We start from the raw sequence: 21,976 nt of genomic DNA, 5'->3' as shown, positions 1-21,976 counted from the left end.
TTTTGTATGGAAATCGGGAGCTCGTGACTGCTGGATGGTGTCCCATCAGCACAGGGCCTTACAGGGACTCAAATCGTGCCCTGCCCCACCACCGCCCCTGCTGGTGACGGTGCTGCTTTTTGCCAGGCGGCTCTGGGCAGTGCCTCCCTTTTGTTGTCTTGGTTATGCCGTACAGTGCTGGTGGTGTTTTAGGCTCAACTGCCAATGAAACAACTTTTTCTGTACCGTGGCAGATAAATGTACCCGTGTCCATTGGAATGGGAAGATCTGGGAAAGTGAAATAGTGCAGCAGGTCATCCTGCTTCAAATTAAGTAGATTGACTGTCTTTAATGTGGGACTGAGTCCCTCTCTCTGCTTCTGTGATATAAAGCAGTAGGCAGATGTGGCTGAAAATCTGTTTTCCTCAATGGTGAGACTGTTTTGTCAAGAAGCACGTAGCTGTACAAGACAGCTTTTACATGAATGGGCTTAAATTACTCTGGTTTATCACTTGGAGAAATGCAAATTGTGTTCAGCAGAGCTTACAGTAGTGAAAGACAGGCGTGTTTGCAGACAAAGTGTGGAAATCTTCAAATTGTGAAGATAACAAAGGTTAAAATTAGAACAGATATCAAAGGATGTATAATCCAAGTCTTGTCAAGTAATTTCCAAAGTGTATTCAGTTAAAATATTGATCTACTCTAATGAAAATTCATTCTCTGCTCTTGAGCAAGCAGAAGAGAAATTAAATGCAATATCTTTCATTAGCAGCAATCCATAAAATATGCATGTGCATGAAAGGACGTCAGGAGTATTTTTCTTTGTGAAGTGAAGCCACTATTTATTTTGTTTGATACACAGAATGTGCCTATCCGATGGCCTTAAGCAAACAGAGATGATTTTTTGCCCCCAAAACATGAACGTAATTATTCTAACCCGGACCTACTTTGTAGTAAGATCACCGCGGGTGCTTCTGCCAGCCCCAGGAATTCATACCCTGCTATTAAAGCAGCCATAAAAATATGCCCAGGGGCAAACTCTAAACCTGAGAGTGCCATTTCCCCTTTCTCCAGCCCTAAACAAATCCCAAGCACGCCAGCGTAAGTGAGTACCCAAGCAAGTGGTGCCCCTGCCGAGCTGTGCGTGCTGTCTTCAGGCTGTGCAGGGACCATGCACATCCCTTGTGTTATCCACACCCGTCTGGGTCTGTGCTCTTGTGAACTGGAAGAGTGTGAATTGTTTAAAGCCGTGCCATGCCTGTTTTCCCCCATTGAGATCTCTCCAGAAGTTAGTCAAGCTTTTACCAGGACGAAAGCCAAGAAGAACAGGACATTGGATAAAGTATCTTAACCTCATGCTTTCCTGGTGGAACTGTACATCTCCACGTGTCGTTGTACGGCCACTTTTACTTGTGCTTGTCACTATAAAGAGAGAGCCCTCTGAAGAAAAGAGGCATGTTTGTAAGTGTGGGGGCTTGTGCTTCATCCAGCGCCATCCTGGAGAGCTGGGAGGGCCTGAGCCAGTGTGGTAATGAAAATGTAAATAAGGGGAAATAAAGTCTGCGTGATGAAAGGCAGTGGTAGATGGGGAAGTGACAGTCTCCTTTGTCACCACTGAGATTACTGTGGGTAATTTGGTGGGTGTCAGAGAGCAGAAGATAAAGGTTTATAAAAACTGACCTAAAACATGAGACAGAAACAAATAGTGACAGAGACCTGCTGGGGGGGAACAGCTGAGTTAGAAGGGATGGATTTGGCCTTAGGGCTCTGCAGGCAGGTCTTCCTGGCCCACGGGTTGGTGCCAGAGCCAGGTGTGTTCGCTGGTAGGGAGCAGAGATGGAAGAAGATGGTGCTGAGGAAGGCACAAAGTTTAAATGTAGGCACCTGACAGACATGAGGGAGGGAAGGTTTGGTCTGTGAGGCCTTTTAATGTGAAGTTAATCCTAAAAGAAGAGTTTTACCTTTTAAAACAGATTGGTATGATCATGAAAAACACAGACAATGGCTTTTTGTTAGCAAGTGATAAACAAAAGGACCTAAAAATTCTCTGTAGTATTTATTTTCCCCACTGAGGTGCCAAGAAATGCCCGGGACTGCTCTGTTGCATCGGGGCATGTTCCACTGTAGGAACAATTTCCCCCTTTTTCAAACTGTAAGTACTGGAAAATTGCTGTTCTGGTATCGTTTTGAGTGCCGCCCTGGCCAAATCTAAAGCTTCTCATTTATTTTTATTTTTTTAAGGTAAGTTGCATGATATTTCCTGTGGGAAAGGAAAAGGGAGCAGAATGCAAGGGTTAACCTGTGGGCAACCATCAGATCCTCTTCAGAGGCAGAGATTAATGCCGGTTCTGGAAGAGAAAACATGGAAAAAAACAGAGCATCCTTTTAAAAGGGATGAATTTTTCATACTTTCTGTTTTACATTCTGTTACAAAGAAAAGCAACGCATTTCTCAGTATGGGAAAAGGAAGGGACCTGCAACAGTAACATGGCTTAAAAATACCTGCTTTGTGGGCCCAAAGCCCATGAACCAACTGTAAGAACAACTTGCAGGGCAAGCTGAAGGAGATGAGTTGCACTCTTTTGGAGTAATGATTCATTGGATGAGGCTAGTACTATCAAAGACAATATGTCCTTATTAAATTAAATATTTATCAAATCATATTTTATTTTAAAATGTTTGGGGAAAAAATTGCAAGTTCCTAATTTTCAGTCTACTCATATACAGGACATCTGGGTAAGTCAAAAGAATGAGCTTTGAGCTGTAGTCCCACAGATTTTATTTTTTTAAGCTACATAGAGCTATTGAGCCAGTTTTCCGTGAGTGAGACCTTCCTTTAGTTATTTGGCTTTAGAACAGAACACAAATTGCAGTAAGTGCCTTGGAAAACTGGTTGCTTAAGAAGGAGGTGGTGGAAAATAAATGGCAAATATACACATAAAAATTAGTCGTCTCGAAAACCTTTTTGTTAGGAGTGTGACTTTTCCCAGATGGACCTTTCCTGCCTCTGTAGAAACAATGTGACTGACCACATCCTGGGGGGTGCAAATAAAACATGAGGTTAATCCCCCAGGCTAGCTCCCCTTACTGGCCTCGCTGCTTCTGTGAGCATGCTTAGGTTTTTCTCTTCGAACTATATTATGGGATATCAAAACTAGATAGCCAGCATTTTACTCTTGCATTTTACACTGAAATTGTAACGGATTAAGAGGAACTCAATAGCAAATGTCAGTGGAAGGCTGGACATCCTCAGCTGGTTACAGAGCAGAGGAAGGCTCAGAGCCCAGCTTGCACATACACTGCCAGCGTGGCTTCTGGCAGAATAAAGCAACAAGGGTCAGGGTCCTGTGTGAAGTGCTTATTGCATTGCACAGGGGACAGTAGGGAAACACAGGGAAAGGAGTCTGGGCTTGTGAGAACCTTGTGAAGGACTTTGGGTAGCTCACAGTGAACCAACGGTTAAATAAGAAGGTGTTTGCCATGCAGTGTCTGCATTAGTGGTGACTCTCCTAACCTGGCTCCTTGCTAAATGGTTTTGTTCTCTCCCTTTTTCTACTGCTCATTCCCTTCCCTCATTCTAAGGATTTTCTTCCCCACTGTGTTTTTCTCTACAGCTTTTTTCCACATTCTTTCATTTTGTGACATCCGTTCTCGTTCAAAGAAAATGGCCTTTTCGCCTTATTTCACATTATCTGTGCTTCTTCCTCTAACAGACATCCTTCTCCATCTCCTTTCTCTAACAGCAGTGAGAATTCCTAGACTCCGTGTTCCCTTTGCAAGGAGAAGGTGCCTCCTTCAGGTCTCTTCATGCCCCTTGCTGCTTTGCAGTCACTTTTTCTGCATCATAAATGGTCATGATACTCTCATTTTATGCCATGCTATTACAAAGCCTCTTACGTTTATTCCCCTCCAGTTTCCCTAAGATGCCCAACAAGACGTACCTCCTGCCTTTATATATATGTGTGTGTGTATGTATATGTATATATATATATATATATATATATATAATTTCTTCTGTCATGTACATAAGAATTACTGAAAGTCAATCTGCACAAGTTTCCATGAGGTACCTCATGGAGCTGTATGCACTCTCCTGACTTGAACCTGTATAGTCCATAGGAAAATTTGAAACCAGAGTTGAAGCCACTTGAAGCAGCTCTAAGCCGCTCATGCTGAATGTGCCGATGACTGCAGCATGTTTAATACTGCAATAGGATTGTGTGCTTGAAATCCACAAGGCTTCAAATCAGTGTGCACTGTTTGACACACGCTATGACATTTGTTGTGAACTGGACAAGCACAAGAAGGATTTCTCTTTCTCCCCACCTTTTCCGGTCGACAAGGGAGCAAGTTCCATTGCATATCTTAACGACACATAGATAGCAAATGGGCTGTGGTTTACCTCATGTCAGTCACCAGATTTCTGCTCTGCCTTTGGAGAGCTGTGCAGAGTCACTGATCTCCATCGCTTCTCTTTGGTGCTGACTTCATGGTTCTCATCGATGGGATAGCCTCTAACTACTGAAAGGGCTGAAATAAACCATGGCTGCAAACCCCAGATTTCATTCCAAGCCCCTTTGGATTTCATGTATTTCGTGTGTAATTAAGCTGCTCTGTCTGTGTGCTCTGACCTCTGTAGTGAGACGTAGGCCGTAATTCCAAGCAGGAGTGAAGGTCAGAAGGAACCAGCTGCAGTGGCGTCACCTTCCCTGGCGTGAAAGAGCAGGCAGGGGCATGGCAAAGACTGCCCGGTGCTGGACCAGGGGCCTGCACTGCTCCAGCCCCACGCATGCTGGCTGTGAAACCCCAGAGCCTGGGGACAGGAGGACTGATCATAACCCAACCTGATCTTACCAGTATTGCATTTGATTTCTTAATCCAGAAATAAAGGACCAAGGTTAATTAACCATGATGAGTCACTTATGTGTGTCCTCCCTTAATAATGTTCACTTGTAAGTACAGAATTTATTAATTTACAAAAGAATAGCTTTGCTATGGTCTGTTGATTCCCTGAGCCAGTCTGCTCAGAATTCAGGCCTTGCCTTTTTCAGTGACTCCATTTTCTTGCACGCTCCTACAGCAATCCTTGTCTTTTAGCAAGAACTACTGTATTAGACTTGAACCTACCAACTAACACGTTTTCACAAGGCAGATATTGAGTTGTTTTGATGATAATGTGTGATGTGTAGTCCATGATAATGAAGCAGTCGATGACCACTTTAATGAAAGCAGTTTGAAGGGGAGTACTCGTTTTTATGCCAAATGATGTGTGGATGTAGATGAGATTTTTATGTCAGCTGAATTCTGCATCTGGTCTTTGAAGTTTAGATAATCTTAATAATAACGTACACTAAGCACCTCTATGTTTTTGGGCATTACCTGTGCTGCTGCAGAAAATGACTTGACAGGCAAAAAGGCAACTCAGAAAAGAGGTGAGGTTAAGATATCCCAGGATGTGATATGTCACAAGGTTTTTTCTTACTTGGGGGAGAGTGATCTCTTGAAGAAAATACACATACGTATTTTTCACTGCTTATCAGTTTCCCTAAAACACCCTTACAGATGCAAGCTGGTGTTATTCCAGATTCAGCAGCTGTGGATGTAATTTGAATTTCTCCTAGGAGATTTTCAATAGTATCCAACAGACTGGTTAGTGGTAGGTCAGAGGTTGGACTAGGTGATCTTGGAGGTCTCTTCCAACCTAGATGATTCTGTGATTCTGTGAACGTGACCTTTAGTGTCTCCACTATTAAGCATTTGGGTTAGTGTACAGAAGAGTTTCCCTCTCTGTTTACCCTTAGTGTAAGGTCATTGTCTAATATGCTTAAGCATGTCTGCTCTCGTACTTATATTTGCACAGCTTTCTTTAAAGCGAGTACTCTGAAAGGCCTATTTCTCAGTGTTGTTTCAATATTTAGACAGGAGATATCTGGTGTTGCCTTTTGGAGCAGTGTATCTGCTGCCTATCCTTCTGTTCCCACCATCGGTTTTGGCTCTGTGAATGGGGTGCCAATTGGCAGCCCCAATAACAAACATGAGCCATTGCTTTACTCATACGGCTTTTATTTTGCTTTCGAGAGGTTGAATACAGTTATACAGATCAGTTCTATTGATGGTTTCTTTTTTTTCTCTGTTGCTATTGAAATCCAATCTGTCTTGTCCATCACGTTAACAGATTAAAGGCAACAATCAAAATAAATATTTTCCTGTCTTCTCTTTCAGATAAAATTGAAGATGAATTAGAAATGACTACGGTGTGCCATAGACCCGAAGGACTGGAACAGCTTGAAGCACAAACCAATTTCACGAAAAGAGAACTTCAAGTGCTTTACAGAGGATTTAAAAATGTAAGAACAATAACGCAGTGAACTAAGTCTAATATGTATGTATCCCTACCAGCCTGAACTGCTCAGCTGCATATTGTATCGTTCCCCCACTAAGTATCAGGAGGTTTGCACTATATCTCTGCTGCCACAGCAAAACGAGCTCATGATCTCCCTCACCATCTAATAATTAAGTCACCATAATCTGCCTAAAACTGGGTTTGGATGAACATTCAGCACACAATACTCATTAAGTTTGTTCCCTGTCAGTAAACACACTTGCAGTTTCCTCAGCTGTGTCTGTACTTCACAATAATCTGAAAATGTTTTCATGTTTGTTTATTTAATTCTTGTTAGTTCCTAATGCTTGAAGATGAGTTACACTGTTTGCTTGTGATTTGTTGTTGCTCAGGATTTTGTCCCCTCCTCCCCTTTCCCTAGCTTGGAGAGTTCTTGCTCTTCTAGTAGGATGTTACTGGAGCACATAAGGACGACAAAGGCAAGTAGTGAACAAGGCTGGAGTGGCAGGAGCCAAATAGACATCAAAAGTAAATGGATATCAACACCGAGGGGATAGGAGAGAGCAGGTTTAGGTGAAAGCAGGGAGCATGCCAGCTGGCACAACTGCATGCATAGAACAATGCTGTGCTGGTCTTTGTCAACCTCAACCGCAGTCAAATCCTCCCTGACACGGTCTCTGCAGGTCTGTGAACCTCAACTTTTAGGTCACCTGCTGCTGCCTGTTAGGGACGCATGATCATAAATAGAAACAGGAATTTTGAGGCTATGTGGAGCAGATGTTTTGTGGACCCTGAAGACTGAATGCTCATTACATGATTGCCTGAGGGCCTGGATTTAGTCACACAGGTGTTTTGTACCAGGTGATGATTTATGATGATTAATAGATCAGTACTGAACTAGCCCAGTAAATATAACGTCATTTGTAAGTTGCCTTATAGGACGGTTGCACTATGGCAGTAGCTGAAATATTAAAATGCTGATTTTTATTTTTTTTTATTTTTTTTATTTTTTTATTTTTTTTCCTTGCCAAAATAAAGCTGAGATATGTTAAATGGGTTTTCCCAGAGGGAAACCTGCTGGACATTGAAAGGAGCCTTTTGTATTTTTGATGCATTCTTGGATTGATTGATCCCATCTCCCATACATACTTGACTTTTCCAGCCAAGACACAGCACAGCTCTCCGTGTTTTTCTGTTTGGTTTGTGTGTTGTGTTTCTGCAGGCTTGGCTGGATGTAGGAAGTCATCATTTTATGTGCAAAGTTCAGTCTGACTACTGACTGACATTCTAAAACCTCTTCGTGCTTTGACCAGTCAGTAATAACACACATGGCTTTTAACACAGAGTTCAGAAGGTTAATGTATGGTATAACGTGATATGACCACCTACAGCAGGGACAGAACTCAGTGCTTTCTTAACCAGTGTTTTGCTAGGATCTCTGCAGTACCTGCCTTGCTGTGCTGGCTGGGAATCCTCCCCAGGAGAGCACTGCTCTGTGCTGAGCGGAGGAGCTGGCTTTGCCAGCAGCCAGGATGCAAAACAGACAGCTTCAGCCTTGCAGCTCTCTGCAGGTCCGATGTTTACCCCTTGCCCCTCCTAATTTTGCTATCATGCAGTACCAGACGCATTACCTCCCAGGGCAAGAACAATGATAAACAAGTGCATTTAACTTGTGACCTAAACTCGTTCGAAAGACCTCACCAAAGGTCTTGGTATTAATTGGGAGTGCTGGTGAGACGCTGTGTTATCTCAAGTTGTTAGGAAAAGCAATTTGTTTTCCTCCAGCTGCTAGGCACACAATATGCATGAAGCTTTAATATTTAAGATTTAAATTGAAAGGGCAGCTTTAGCTTTTGTGGCCTATAAATCATGGTTTCAATGCAGTGAGTAATTATGCACAGTATTCAAATTGTCTCAGCTGTTACCATATTTCCTATTGTACCAAACCATCTGCTTTTTGGGATGATGTTACAGTGCCATCTGGAGATTCAAAATCCCTATGGGAGTGTAGTCATTTTTTCTCCCTAGCTTGTACTTTCTGCTTGCTCTCAGGGATCTCACAGGTCCTGTTTAATCACGAGGCAACACCTGGGTTACCACAGGGCCTTTTACAGGCACCTGGAATGGACACGGGGATAGCAAGGTCCCTCTCAGCCCAGCTGCAGTCCGGAGCTACGCAGCCTGGTGTCGCCTCCAGACTAGTGCGCTGTCTGACCAGGGCCCTAATTCTCAATCCTTTTCCTGCCTAGCATTCTTTTGTCTCCAAAATCTATTTCCCTGTGCCCCACAAGGCTGGGACTATGCCAGGCAGCGTGGCCACAAGGTGTGTTGGCTCAGGGAGGTGCCAGCATGCAGGAAGCAAATCCCTGCTCACCTGGAGCGCTGCAAAGCACCTGAGGGAGGTTCTGGTCTAATACTGCTGGCAGCACCAACAGATCAGGGTACAGCAGTTGTCAGTTGCTTGAGCAGAAGAAAGTCCTAAAAATATGTGATTTCTAGGGTAGAAAAGATGTGGAAAAGATGCTTCCGAGTTTTAGAAAGAGTCAAGTTATTCTAATCATTCAAAGTTGCTGATAGGCTTTTCTATGTGCAGTTGGCTTCTGCAGCCAGTAAAGCTGCTCAGCAAAGAACTGAAATGCTGTTAAGGCTGTTCTTTCTCACCTGTTCTTTCTCTGTGTCATTAAAAATAAATGCTGGCCATTCACACTGCTCTGAGAACAAATCCTGAGGCACAAAATGAGTCTCTCCTTACATCCTGATGTGCACCCTGCCCCGGGAGCTGACCCCCCAGGGTGTCCAGGCTGAGTGAGAGCTGCTGCAGGAAGGCGGTGAGGAGGGGAGGGCAGGATGTCCTCTTTGGTGGCAGCCAGGGGTTCTGCTGGAATGAGCCATGGCCTTGGTCTCTTTTCAGTGTGTCACTGGTCGGTCTGATGTTTCTGCACTGGGCTGGTGGAGGCTTTCACCAAATTCAGATTCTTAGCTGCTCCACCACAGCAGAGCATGCTAACCTGGCGGGCTGGCCAAATGCCCCCTCTGTCTGTGCCTTCCTTTTCCTTTCCAGTTATGCAAGGGTGCTGTCTTCCAGTATCTCCTGATGCCAGGACCAAAAGGACTCACTTATTTTGGCAGATCTCCCCACCCCAAGGTGTGTTACACAGAACAGTCTGTTTTGCACCTCGGGGTTAGCTGCTGCCAGGCTGGAGCCAGCTTGACACGAAGCCTTGGGGCTGACTGCTTTGGCTGTCGGTCTGTAAGAGCAAGATAACTGAAATGTCTAAAAGCAGAGCCCTGGGTGGATCCTGCCTTGATTTAGCTTAACAAAATAAAATGTGATTGTTTCTGTCTGTAAATCCATCAGAAGAGAGAATTATTTGAGCTAAAAAGCAAAATTGGCATGAGCTAGAACTAGAAGAAAGTTTCCACTCCCCAGAGAAGTGAAGTTTGGCATCAGCTATGGCATAGGAGGGAGAAGAGTGAGAAAATATTTTTAAGATTAAAATTGATAAATTGGCAATTAATCAAGTGACCACCAACAGCAGAGGTTTGGACTCAGTGATTCAATACATCCCCTCTAGACTGTTTCTCATGACATGTTATTTGGATTCAGAGCATAAATGTAAAAGGGTTGGGATCTTTCTGGAGTTTTCTGCTTGTTTCAGGAGAGTGTGTGCTGTTAGAGGAAATGGCTGCCAAGGATGCTTTCCTAATACTAAATCAGAAAACAGCAAACCAGAACAACTGAGGGACTGTTAGAGATGTTCTGACTTTGTTTTAGTGCAAATATTGTAGCAAATCTGCAGTGGACGAACGAGCATAGTGTGAGATGTAAGTGTCTGGAACAAGTCAGGCTTTCGGAGACCAAGCAGTGTGAGCAAGGTAGGGGCTCTGACATTTTTGTAATTTCCCAAGTATACCCATGTCTCTGGGAGAGCATGGGAAGGTGAATAAATATATGGGATGTTTATTTGCTTAGAGATGTAAATCTGGATTCTGGAGGCTGACCACAGGAAAGGCTGTGGGCAGGTAACTGATGATTGCAGTTCAGCAAAACCCATCCCTCTGAGCACTCCTTGTCCCGCGCTGGCTGAGTTAGGCAGGAGCAGTCCGATGGGCAGGTTATGTTATGCTTAGCCCCCCTTCAGCTCTCCTGATCATCCCTGCTTGGCTGTGTTGCACATCTTTGGAAACAATCAATGAAGTTAATTTCTGATTCCAGCAAAAGTACAGCAAGTACATTTTTCTTTGATTTTTTTTTTTTTTTCCTCATAATGTGGTTTCAGCTCCTTTGTGGTTTTAAAAGTCTAAGAAGGTAGATTCATATACGTGGCTTGTGCTGTCAGTGCCAATGCTCAATCATTAGGTTCTGGAAAATGCAGGGGTTTTCTGCCCTTGACAATATAAGAAAAAAAAGCATTCACATTTTGTGTAAGGCATTTTGCTAGAATTCGTAGGTTAAAGAAATGAGAGATCTGAAATCTAACCCACTGCTGCCGAAGGAAGGCTTTCTGTATGCTAGACTGAAGGATTGTGCTTTTTCGTACTGCCAAGAAATTCTTCTTGAATGAGTAAACCTCTGCTGTCTGCAGTGGAATTTAAACTGGCACAGAGCTCACCTGCTCCTTCTCACAAGAGAGATTTCCTTTGAGTCAGCTGTATTAAGTTGTGCTGTAGCACTAATGAGGCCTCTTGAGCATTATTTGACTCTTACAAAACAAAATTGTGATCAATTAAGTGCAAATGAATTGGTACTAGCATATGCGTCTGAAAGCAATCCAGTTACACAGAGCTAAGCAGGGTGATCAATGCCAGCGCTGCCTCTCCCCAGCACTCCTGGAGGCTTGATGTGAGCGTTTGTTTGGTTTCCAGATGGAGCATCAGGAGCAGTAAGGATCAGGTGGAAACTCAGAAATTGTGATCGGGCCTGATGATAACTGCTACAAGAGGCCCCTCCACCGTGAGGAGGCCCACAGCAGCCTGCCTGCTCTCCTCAGGCTTGGGCTCATGGGTCACTGGTGTTGGCTGCAGTTCTTGGCGATTTCTTGGTGATTTCTATATTCATATTACCCAGATGAAAGGAAGAAATGCCTCTCTGTGTCATGTGCAGGCCTCCGAAGCTTGGCAGAGGCCCAGAGTGGGCCTGGGGGTGGTTCAGCGTTGCTGTGGTCTGGAAGGAAACTTCTACCCGTGACTGGATGCTGTCTCATGACAACAAAACTAGAAAGTTTTGCTAGTTTTCTGTGCAAAAGACAAGCTGAGGTCTGGTCCTGCAGCCCCTGGTGGTGGATGCCCCAGTCGATCTTTTCAGCCCCTTGCTCTGGAGCAAGCCCTACATGCTGGAGGAGGGCGGCCCCAGGGAGGGCAAGCCCGCGTGTCTGGGTGTTCAGTGCAATGCCTGAACCAAGCTGATGGAAGGGCAGCAAGTGAAGGATAACTTCAGGGCTTTTCAAGCAACAAATTCACCTTTATTTAGCTAAAATCAATCCCAAATCTGTAACGGCTTTCTACCCAAATGGCAGGTCGAAGACATCAGGATCTCTTCTGAACTGGGGGAAGGAAGCCGGTCTAATTGCCCCAGTTCCGACAGGCACGGATTGTGTGTGGGTAAGGAGTTGCCTGTGGTGTTGCCTAAGGTATCCCTCCTTGCTCCTCTTCTGGGACTGTGCAGGATAAAGCCATTTCTCTCCTTCGTTCTGTCCTTTTCCTTGGTTAGTAAATGCACATCAGCAGCAGATGATGCTGGCAGATCAGAGGCTTGAAAAAAAAAGCATTTTTCCCTTTATAGGCTTTTTGTGGCGGAAGAATTCCTTGTCAAAGTCCTTTCTGTTCTTAAAAGATAATCAAAAGAATTCATGAATAAGTAGTCAGAGGCTTGAATCTTCTTCCAGCTTTCTGTGCCACCAATTCAAAGGGATTTTCTTAAACTCCCTAAGTTTGCTCATCCCGCACAAAATCACTTGTAAGGCTACCGGAGTGAGCACTTGTCTGCCTCTGGTCTGCAGTGCAGGATACCGTGTCTGTTCTCTTCGGGGCACGTGTTGGCCACGGCTGAGCAGTGGCACTTGCTGCCAATGGGATCGGACACCTGCAGATGGGGACAGAGCCCGGGTGTCTGTGCCAGGCGGTGTTTCTGAATGCGGGAGAAAGCTGTCTCTTTTTGTGCCCATCAGCCTGTGCTCTGCAAAGGGTTGGTGCTGTGGTTAGGTGGCATTTTGCTCCAGTTCAGTTTTCAAACTGGTTGATGGGTACAAGTTGGAGGAATGGCTCAAGGTGGCTGAACAAAGGAGAAAGCAGCTGTGTTCATAACCACAGGGCTGGAAACTTCCCTCTCTGTTTTGGCACGGTTTTCTTTGACAGACGCCTTAAAAAAAAAAAAAAAAAGGGGGGGGGGTTGATTGTGCCAGCTCCCAAAGGGCAGCTGAGGTTCCAGACCTTCCTCTGGGGTCAGCCGGGGCAGGCTCAGAGCTGTGTTTTGGAGGAGTGGGGTCCCTTGCCCTGGGCAAGCTGTGGAGCTGGCACCAGCACAGTGGGGGGGGGGGGGGGTGGTCAGGAACTGAGTCTGGGTCCCCAGACTGCAGTTGTCCTCTTCACTTGCACGTAACCAAGCTAAACTTGTTCCTGAATTTACTTGAGTTGCCCGGAAAAACAGGTTAAAATGTTATGTTCTGAAGCCTTATACTCGTAAGCTTTTCTGCAAGAACTTGCTGCTATGTGCTGTTAGCCTCCATGGAGCTGGTGTCAGGGCAGCTGGCTACAGTCTTATGCTGAAGATTAATGAATTAATTTATGTGGAGGCAAAGGATGGGGAAGTGTTAGCTGGCAGTAACATCACTTAGAATTATTAGATGAGGGCTTTGTGTGACAGAAGGCATGAGCTACCTTTCCAGGTTGTCTTGTAAAACAGGAGCTAAACACTGCTGAAAACACTGTTAAAAATGTTGGTAATGGTGAACCGAGTCTATGAGATGCTTAAGATGAAATGGCAGTCTGAATTATTTTAATTTCTTCAGCTGCACAGCTTGTGCATCCAGAGCACTGTGGGAACGGGGATGCGATTTGTGTAATTACTCTCTTTGGGCTTGTAGAGTTTTGCAAATGAACCTTTACAGAGCTGGGGTGGTTTTTTGATTATTTTTTCTTGTTTTGGTTTTCCAACAGGAATGTCCTAGTGGGGTTGTTAATGAAGAGACATTCAAACAGATCTATGCACAGTTTTTTCCTCATGGAGGTAAGCAGAGTACTTTGTGAGGTTTATTGAAGCATGCCTTAACATTCATTATGGCCAACTGGCTGCAAAACTACTATTTTGTGCTAGAAATAAAACTACTTCGGATAATCTGTGCTAGAAAAGTTAATTGAGCCTAAGGTCTGCAGGATCTTAAACAAAAACACAAACAGCAGTGGAAGAAAATTTTAGGCCCTTTGAAAAGTTATTTCACAAGAGTATAGACAAGCCCACTTTAGAGATTGCTAGTTGTTGTCAGCCCTTTATTCTCCACTAAGCCGCTGTACTCTAAGAAGGAAACTGGGGATCGAGTCTGTTTTCTGTACGGACTTTCTGGGCAGCAGAAAGGAATATGCCTTCCCCTCAGTGTGCTCCTGCTTCCCTGCTGTTGGACTGCTGTGCGTGTACTAGCTAGCACAGAAGGATTTCAGACCTCATTTTGGCCTGCAAATTAATAAAAACTTCCCTGACATCTTTGGTGCAGTTCTCAGTTGATGTGTGAACACCTCACTGCTTGAAATGATCATTGTTGATGTTAGTGTGACTAAAGCAAGGTCACTTCATGCACTGGAATATTGAAGTATTGCATTAAATGCACAAATTACATATGTTCTTGCCTTTTAAAACTGTCAAGAATCTGTATGTTCTTCTAACTGGTTATGGCCTGTGGGGATATTGTTCTCCAACTGAATGAAATAAGCAATGGGTGAGCAGCCCCCCAACCCTCCCTTATGGTTTGTGAAACCTCAGTGTTATAAATTCAGAGGTATCAGAGTTCTCAAAGACTGTCTGTCATTTTTATGGCTTGCATGGATTAACATGTGCATCCCAGAGACAGTGAAGTACCTCTGACTTACTAGGAAGTGTCATCCTGGCTGTGATGCTTCTGGTACACCCTACTCCTCTTCTTGACAGGTTTTTGGTTTTGCAAATCTGTCACTGGGTGTTACCAGCGGTCTGGTATTTCTTAATGTGTGTTATATGCTATTGAAAAGCACAAAACAAAACAAAAACCTTCTAGTTTAGCATTTTATATAATCAGTTTATCCTTATAAAACTTATTTTGTAGGAGTGTCCCACTAATAATTCTGTGCTTTTTCTGGTAGAACTATTTTATTTCTGAATCCTTCTCTTAAAAATGAAGTAGCTAGTTGGTTTTTTTTCCCTCAAGTCCGAGGTATTCTATCTTTATGGATGACAGTAATTTAAGTATTTAAGTTTTCTGCACACTTTTACAGTTCCCCAGATTTGAATAATGTGGAATTACTTAATGATTTCGTAGAGATGGGAGCAAGGAGGTGCTGGGTCATTCCACCTGACTGCAGGCATAGCGCAGGGCACCAGGCTTCCCGCAGGCACCCGTACACAGCCTTGGGAGACTTGGGCTTGACTGATGCTGTGCTCTAAGGCTGTTCAAATAGCAAGGAAATAATTATGTGCATTTAATGTCAGCTACTTCCCTCTTCAAAAGGTGGTCTATAGTAACCCAGAGTGGTGTGAGTTGCGGAGAACAGGCCGGTAAAGGTCTTAAGGTCACACAATGATTTTATTTTTCTGCATACCATTACTGCTTTCCCCGGGTAGCAGCTGGCCTTCATGTGGCCATAGGAGCTCTTCTTCTCAATAGAAAAGATTTTCTGAACCCACCACCTTCAGATTGGAAAGGATGAAGAAGTCTCAGATGAGATTGGTCTCTAACAGCCGTGGGCCAAACTCTTTTTACTGGAACTAGATTGTTACTGGAACTGTCCGCTGGGGCTGGACAGTCCCTGAGGACCTCTGCTGTATTTCAGGCAAAGCAGAAGGCAGAGGAAGGAAGCACACACGATTCAGTCCCTCTTCTGGTGCTGTTCCTGGTTCTCCTGCTGAAGCTTGTACTACATTTGCCTCAAGATGCACTTACATGCTGGTTTTTGCTGATTCTTTCAAGCACAGCTCTGTAATCCAGATCATGTCCAACATAATACAAGATTTTGCATCCGAGGCTGTTTTAAGTGTGGAGGTGCAGGGTACACACGAGTCCGTGTTAATACTTACTAGCTCATAGAATATCTGGCAATAGTATACAGTTTGTTTTTATCCTGAAAGAAAACGAGGTTGTGAGTATTGCTTACAGTATTAGAGTATAAGGAATGAACTGTTGTACTGAGCAGTGCCCTTTGTGTTTTCCAGATGCTAGCATGTATGCCCATTATCTCTTCAATGCGTTTGACACTGCACAAAATGGCTCAGTGAAGTTTGAGGTAATTGTTGTGCATGTTGTTTTCTTGCCTCTTCTCTCCACCTTGTGTTTTAGCTTCTCCATCTGTTTTTCATTGTAGGCTGGTAGGATTTCCTATGCATCAGAGGTCTGGCTGAAACCAGCTCATTTTTTAAAATCTCATTCAGTTTAATAAAAGCTTTTAGTGCAGAGGGTGTTGCATGCTTCCATTTACTGAACAAGCATACAGGTCATGTTAGTCAGTGCCACAGGAAATATTAATCCTAAAGGGAGGAAATGCAGAGATGTATTTTGGACAAAACATAGGTCAAGAATGGTCCTGTATGGAGAGAGACCAGTGGGTGGCACAGATAACGTGGGTGTCAAAGAAAGGCCGGTAAGTCTTGTGCTTTCTGCAGCTACCATACATTGCAGGGTTCCATTGGTATGTTCCTGGTACTACATATTTTTTAAGCTTATTCGAGGTGTTTAACAAGGCTTTCAGCTAGCTGGTTCCTAAAGAAAGCCTAATTCATCCCGTAACTAAAAAGCCTGTGGCTACAAATAGCTGTCCTTAGAGCTCAGACGCCTAGTGGTAGGGGTGCAGGTGGCAACAGAGGGAGATGCTAAGTCATAGACTGGTGAAGAATGAGCTTTGTGGTTTTGAAGGCAGTTTACTGAGACGATAAAAATGGAAATCATCAGCAGTCCTGCTTTTGCCACCAAACAGCCAAGATCTCCATTAGTTTCCAGGTGCAACTGAGGAAATTATTTCATTTATCAAATATAAAGCAGGAATGTTGCCACATGCATATGTGCATCTCTGTAGCGATGGCTGCAGTGGGAGTTTTGCATATGGCAGCTGCTCAGGAGAACGTTAAGAGACTTCCAGAAACCTAAAAAGACTACGACACAGCAGAATTCTTAGGCAAGTATTAAAAAAAAAAAAAAAAAAAAGTGCTGAGCTTTCCTTCCTGGCAAACCTGTCTCTTTAGTGATTGTCAAATATAAGCATTTTGTCCCCTTCTTTTGTATTGTTCAGCAAATCTTAATTCCTCTGAGCCTTGGTAAAAAGGAACAAAGTGGAGCACTGCCCCATGCAGAGCCAACAGAGGGAGGACTGGGTACGTTAAATGAGGTACCAGGAGTGGTACAGTTGTTTTAGTTTGAAGCTCTGCCTCCTCGAATAATAAATCCCTATGGTGGTGCTGCTTATGGTGCCTGAGCCATTGTGGCGTAGAAACAATAAATCAAAGTTATTGGAAGCAATAACTTCACTGTAAATGAAAAATACAATTAAAATGCTGTGTCCCAGGCTGAGCAATTAGTGGTGGGAATCGCATCTGGTCAAATCTGTTGTATTTTGCCAGAGGACAAAACCTGAGGCTCTCTGCATTAAAGAGGAGCCTGGGACCTTTCCATCCCTCTCAAGGTGGGCACAGAAAAGCTGCTGGATCTTCCTCCTCCTTTGTCCCACCCACACTGCTAGCACGCTTGGGCACGGGGTAGAAAGCATCAGCTCCTGCTGCTGCAGTGAGATCCGGCTGTGTTTAACCAGCAGGCAGCAGTCTGCACGGCTGCTTCCTGCAGCAGCGCATTGCTAGGAGGGGCATTGCACTGGAGCATCTAGCGATGCTCTTAAAAACCAGACATGTTCTCAGCCACGCCTACATCTGTGCAGAATTTAGAGTTTGGAGATGATAAATGTGGATGGGTAGCAAGGAAGCGGTCCCAGCTCCTGGCTTCATGCATCCCGTGCTGCTCCTGGCAAGTCCAAGCAGTCTCTGCTGTAATGGACCTCGGGACCTCAGTCTGCCTGACTGGGGCTGGGTCTTCTCTTAAGCCCTCACTGTTTCCAAATCCCTTGCCCCAAGGCTCGAGGGATTTAAGGCTGCAGCACCTCTTAGGTCTTCCTGCCCTCTGCGCCTTGCTCAGCTGCCTGATCCATGTCATAAGCTCAGCCTTCACAGTGGCTGCAGTTGAGTAATTGAGGACTCTTGGGGTTTTCCTAGTCCCCTCAGACAAGTTTATTAACACTGCTCTGGTCATCTTATGGGTGGTGCTGTGTCCATTGAGTTCAGTCAGAGGATACGTCTATCCCAAAAAGATCCATCTTTTGTCTGTCATTATGAAGAAGGTGAGTTAGAAAAGGATGTTAAGAAAAATTCTAATTTCTCTCTCTGCCTTGAACCAGGATTTTGTGATGGCACTGTCCATTCTGTTGCGGGGAACAGTTCATGAAAAGCTAAGGTGGACATTTAATCTGTACGACATAAATAAGGATGGCTATATAAACAAGGAGGTAAGGCTGCTTCTGATATGTGTGGTTGATTTCTGAAGAGCTGATTTCTGTTGCATTGCACGTTTACTTTTACATGCAGCTAATTAAATGCATATGAGACTGGACTTGAGTATCTGTGCCTAAGTAAAATGCAGTGATCTTGCTTTGCATGATTTTCTAGATGCTTTTTTTTTTTTTTTTCTTCTGTATTATACTGCCTTGTAAGCAAAATCTTGCTTACATTTATGAGCAATGCAACCTTTCTGAAGGGAGGAGGGTGATGGTGACAGCAGGTACCTGAGGCATGAGGAGCTTCTGGCAGTGCTGGGAGGATGATGTGGGCTCTCCCAGAGCACTGCTTCAAAATCCTGTGTTATCTGGCTTTATTTTCTTGTCTTGTATTGCTTGTTCCCACCGTGGGAAGCCTTGTTTTTGAGCATGGAAACCTGAATGTTTTGCAAATACATCTCGGTGTATTTTCTCAAAACTATTTTGTGTACCTGGAGCATTTGCAGTTCCTGCTGCTGGTCACTGAGTTGTGCCACAGCTGGGGTGAAGCGTGGAGAAGGGCCAATGTCCCAGAGACTGCCACAAAGATCCCTGGCCTCCTGGGAGGCTTTGGGACAGGGTTGGTGCTGCAGTGCTCAGGACCAAGCATGCAGCTCAGAGCTGAGGACCAGCCCCAGGAACTCCTACGTCACAGCACACGTCCTGCAGTGCTGCCCAGCCAGAGGAGGGAACTGGGCACTGCAGGAGCCTCCGCCACAGCTGTGGCAAAGCTGCAGCACTTGGTTTTGGGGTTAACTCATACCTGTTGATGCATCTGTCTGCATGCACATGTACAGGCCTTCTTGGGAGTGACAGCAGCTATGAGCTTGAGGTCCGTGCTCTTCCATAATAGGAGAGGTTGAAGAAAAGAGCAGTAAAAGAAAGAAATGTGCTTTCATTTCTACTAATTTTCCTGTTGTGCTTTTGCTGTCATGTCACTACTACAGGAAATGATGGATATAGTAAAGGCAATTTATGATATGATGGGAAAGTACACGTATCCAGTGCTCAAGGAAGATGCTCCGAGGCAGCATGTAGAAGTGTTCTTCCAGGTACTTACTTGATTTCTGATGATGATTTGTTAACTCTTGAGTTCTTCATTGATCTCCTTTACAGTAAGGTTAGTCCCAAGCTGATATCTGTTCCCCACTATGCATGCCAAAACAAACCCTAGCAGCTTTCCAGCCTAGTTCAGTGTCTGCTGAATTCCAGAGTCCAAGGTGTCCAGTTGTCTTAACCCAGCCCTTTGCAGTGGGATATAATGAATTCAGCAAGTCTGGAGACTCTGCACATCATAGTCCTTTTGTTTTTTCTCTCAGCTGCACGTAAAGAGAGACAGGAATACGGGTGCTGGTTAGCGAGGCTATGAAGAAATAAATGATGTAATATGGGCAGAGGTTGCTGTATATGTTAAGGAGGGAATAGGTGGAGATGTCCTCAAAAGTTCTCCAAATACCAGAGTAAACAAGTCCTTAGCTGTCAGCAAATTTAACCAGTGACACTGAGTCTGTAATCTAGGCTTGTCAAGGGCCCTAGATTTATTCCAGTTGCATCAAATGTTATTGTATGTAACACTGCAGTGTTATCTGTTGAAACAAAAAATGTTTGTTCTTATTTTGCAGAAAATGGATAAAAACAAAGATGGTGTTGTAACTTTAGATGAGTTTATTGAATCGTGTCAGGAGGTAAGGACAAAATTCTAACTGCGATGAAAGGTCTAGCTCATGCCAGTGTTTGTTTTCACTTTGGACAAACTCCATTTGAAGGAGATGTTGCTCAAGATCCCGGGTTTCTTTTGCTCTCTGGGAAAAATAAGAAACAGCTTTAAGATCGGTGGTGCCTTGTGAAGCAAGCAACCGATCAGGGAACAGGGTTGGACTGATTGCAGGAGAGGTCCAGTGCTGGTAGCCAGTGCAATTCACTCGGGGAAATAAAAGCAGTACCTGATTCTGTGACAAGTACATAACTCTTGAGAAAGCTCATGGTGCCCTCAACCTTCCTCAGTATTTTTCTTTTTTTATTTAAGAGGCTGGCATAGTCTGAGCATGCTGCCCCTGGATGTTATCAACAGGTACTGTGTTGCTGGAACTGTTGAGAGCCCAGCGTTTCTAAAAACCTTGTAATTATAGCATTGACTTAAGAAACTAGTTGATATTTTCAAGGTCAAACATTAAAAGCAAATGCTATCATCATAGCAGTAGTTTTTTTTTTGTTTTGGGAATGAGCTTTCTCTTGCAAATTCCATACATTACATTGGCTGTGATAAATATTGGCTGGTATTGTTAGCACTGGCACAAAGACAAGCATCTGCATTAACATGCGATTGCCCAAGTGTCTGTTGTTTTAGACTGTAATTAACTGTGTGAATGTTTGATCAGAGATATATCTTCTATTTAATGAGTACAATAATGGTTTAGCAAGTTTACATTGGTGCAAGTAATTGCATACCGGCCCTCCTGTGCATTTTACTTTCCCAGGAGAATTTTTCTTGCTCTGCAGTCAGACGTGAGCTCTGTTCCTGAGCAGTGTGAACGCTCACCCCAGGTTGCCAGGCTGGCTTCCCACCCGTCCTGCATGAAGTCTGGCTCTGGCAGCACGCAGGGCTCTCTCAGGAGGGGATGTCAGGGGTCACATCCTTGGTAGCAGTTACATAATGCAAGTCTCATTTTGGGGCGGGTTGTTTAGTTTATTTTTGGCCTCATCTTTAATTTGAGCATTTGTGTTGTGGTTTGTTCTTCATATTCATTATTTGTCTTCAATGTGTGATCAGTGGTCTCGGTGTAGAAGCAGCTTCACTTCGCCTTGAGCAGTTAGAGGTTGGGAAATTGGTTTTGTGGTACAGGCAAACAGTTGTTCTAACTTCTGGAATAACAGTTCCTGGGGAAAAAAGTTATTGTTTTTGAATATTACTCTGGTTGTTACCTCAAAGTAGAATTTCAGGGCTCCATGAAAAGCAATCTGGTATTTCCCTAGTGGGTCTCCAGCTCTCTTGTTTGGATCTACAAACCTCAGAGAGGCTGGGATTTCCCGTGCTCTGGTTTTGAGCTGGTGGTGTTTCTGGGAGGAAGTGGCCCTTCAGGGCAGCTTACTTAGCATTTCAAAAGCTGCAATTTCATTTGGGCTTTTGAAGCATATTAAGCTAAGTACACATCTTCATGTTTGGGATTGGTGCAGTGCAGTGGCCCCGATGTCTGAGGGCTCTGTACAGTCACCAGCTTCCATGCAGGTGTCTGGCTCCCTTCAGTAAGGCACAGCCCGTGCTGAAAGCCAAGCTATGAGAAAAATCTGTGCTTGCATGCCTCAAACCAGCTAAAGTGCCAAAGTAAGAGAGGACTGTTCTGCTGAATCAGGACCCAACTACTGACTCAATTTAAGCTCATCGAGGATGAGCTTGCAGAAGCAAGCCTTGCTGCAGTAGCACCCGCAGAGTCTCTCCTGTGCCATGCCCAGGTAGGAGTTGTGCTCATCAGTGCTGAAAATGTCTTCTCATTGCTTTCAGGATGACAATATCATGCGATCCTTACAGCTCTTTGAGAACGTGATGTAGCCGTGTCTGGAGAGCGCTGGAGGAGTCAGAGACTGTGTGTGTAACAAAGACCTCCTTCCTGGGTGAAAGCTTTTTACAGTTCAGCCATGGTCGATTCAGCCAGTGTGTGAGGATTTTGTATGACATCTCCAACCAAATGGCAACCAATTGCAACTGATCCCATCTCTCCTCCCCAAGAGACATCGGTGGACCTTTATTTCATTTTGGAAGCATGCAAATACTTTAATAAAACCTGACAAGAGAGAGCTGCTGCTCAAAGTTCTATGAGTAATATACACCCTTCTGTTTGCTAGCCACAAGTCCTGCTTTAATCTAGCAAGCTTGATTACATATGATAGCACATGTTGATAGCTTAC

The 21,976-nt window shown here is 44.2% G+C and overlaps 1 protein-coding gene across 15 annotated transcripts in view; it reads left to right on the top strand.

Moving 5' to 3' along the window:
- The window catches only part of KCNIP1 (potassium voltage-gated channel interacting protein 1), a 370,449-nt gene extending 348,586 nt beyond the window's left edge, over positions 1-21,863 (top strand). For 14 of the 15 annotated variants that reach the window (XM_021275941.4, XM_027468248.3, XM_021275943.4 and 11 more), the window contains 7 exons: positions 6,202-6,326; positions 13,478-13,547; positions 15,717-15,787; positions 17,939-18,046; positions 19,021-19,125; positions 19,696-19,758; positions 21,573-21,863. In XM_021275941.4, coding sequence (XP_021131616.1) covers positions 6,202-6,326; positions 13,478-13,547; positions 15,717-15,787; positions 17,939-18,046; positions 19,021-19,125; positions 19,696-19,758; positions 21,573-21,620 — 590 coding nt within the window. In that variant the 3' untranslated portion in view covers positions 21,621-21,863. Of the gene's footprint in view, positions 1-6,201; positions 6,327-11,302; positions 11,365-11,838; positions 11,924-13,477; positions 13,548-15,716; positions 15,788-17,938; positions 18,047-19,020; positions 19,126-19,695; positions 19,759-21,572 lie in introns of those variants that run through there. The other variant, XM_072023595.1, reaches the window with a different exon arrangement.
- The last annotated feature ends 113 nt before the right edge of the window (positions 21,864-21,976 follow it).

This window comes from Anas platyrhynchos, chromosome 14 (genome assembly GCF_047663525.1).
Source record: "Anas platyrhynchos isolate ZD024472 breed Pekin duck chromosome 14, IASCAAS_PekinDuck_T2T, whole genome shotgun sequence".
NCBI classification, from domain to species: domain Eukaryota; kingdom Metazoa; phylum Chordata; class Aves; order Anseriformes; family Anatidae; genus Anas; species Anas platyrhynchos.
The sequence above is the reverse complement of the archived record's forward strand: the minus strand, read 5'-3'. Positions and strand labels throughout refer to the sequence as shown.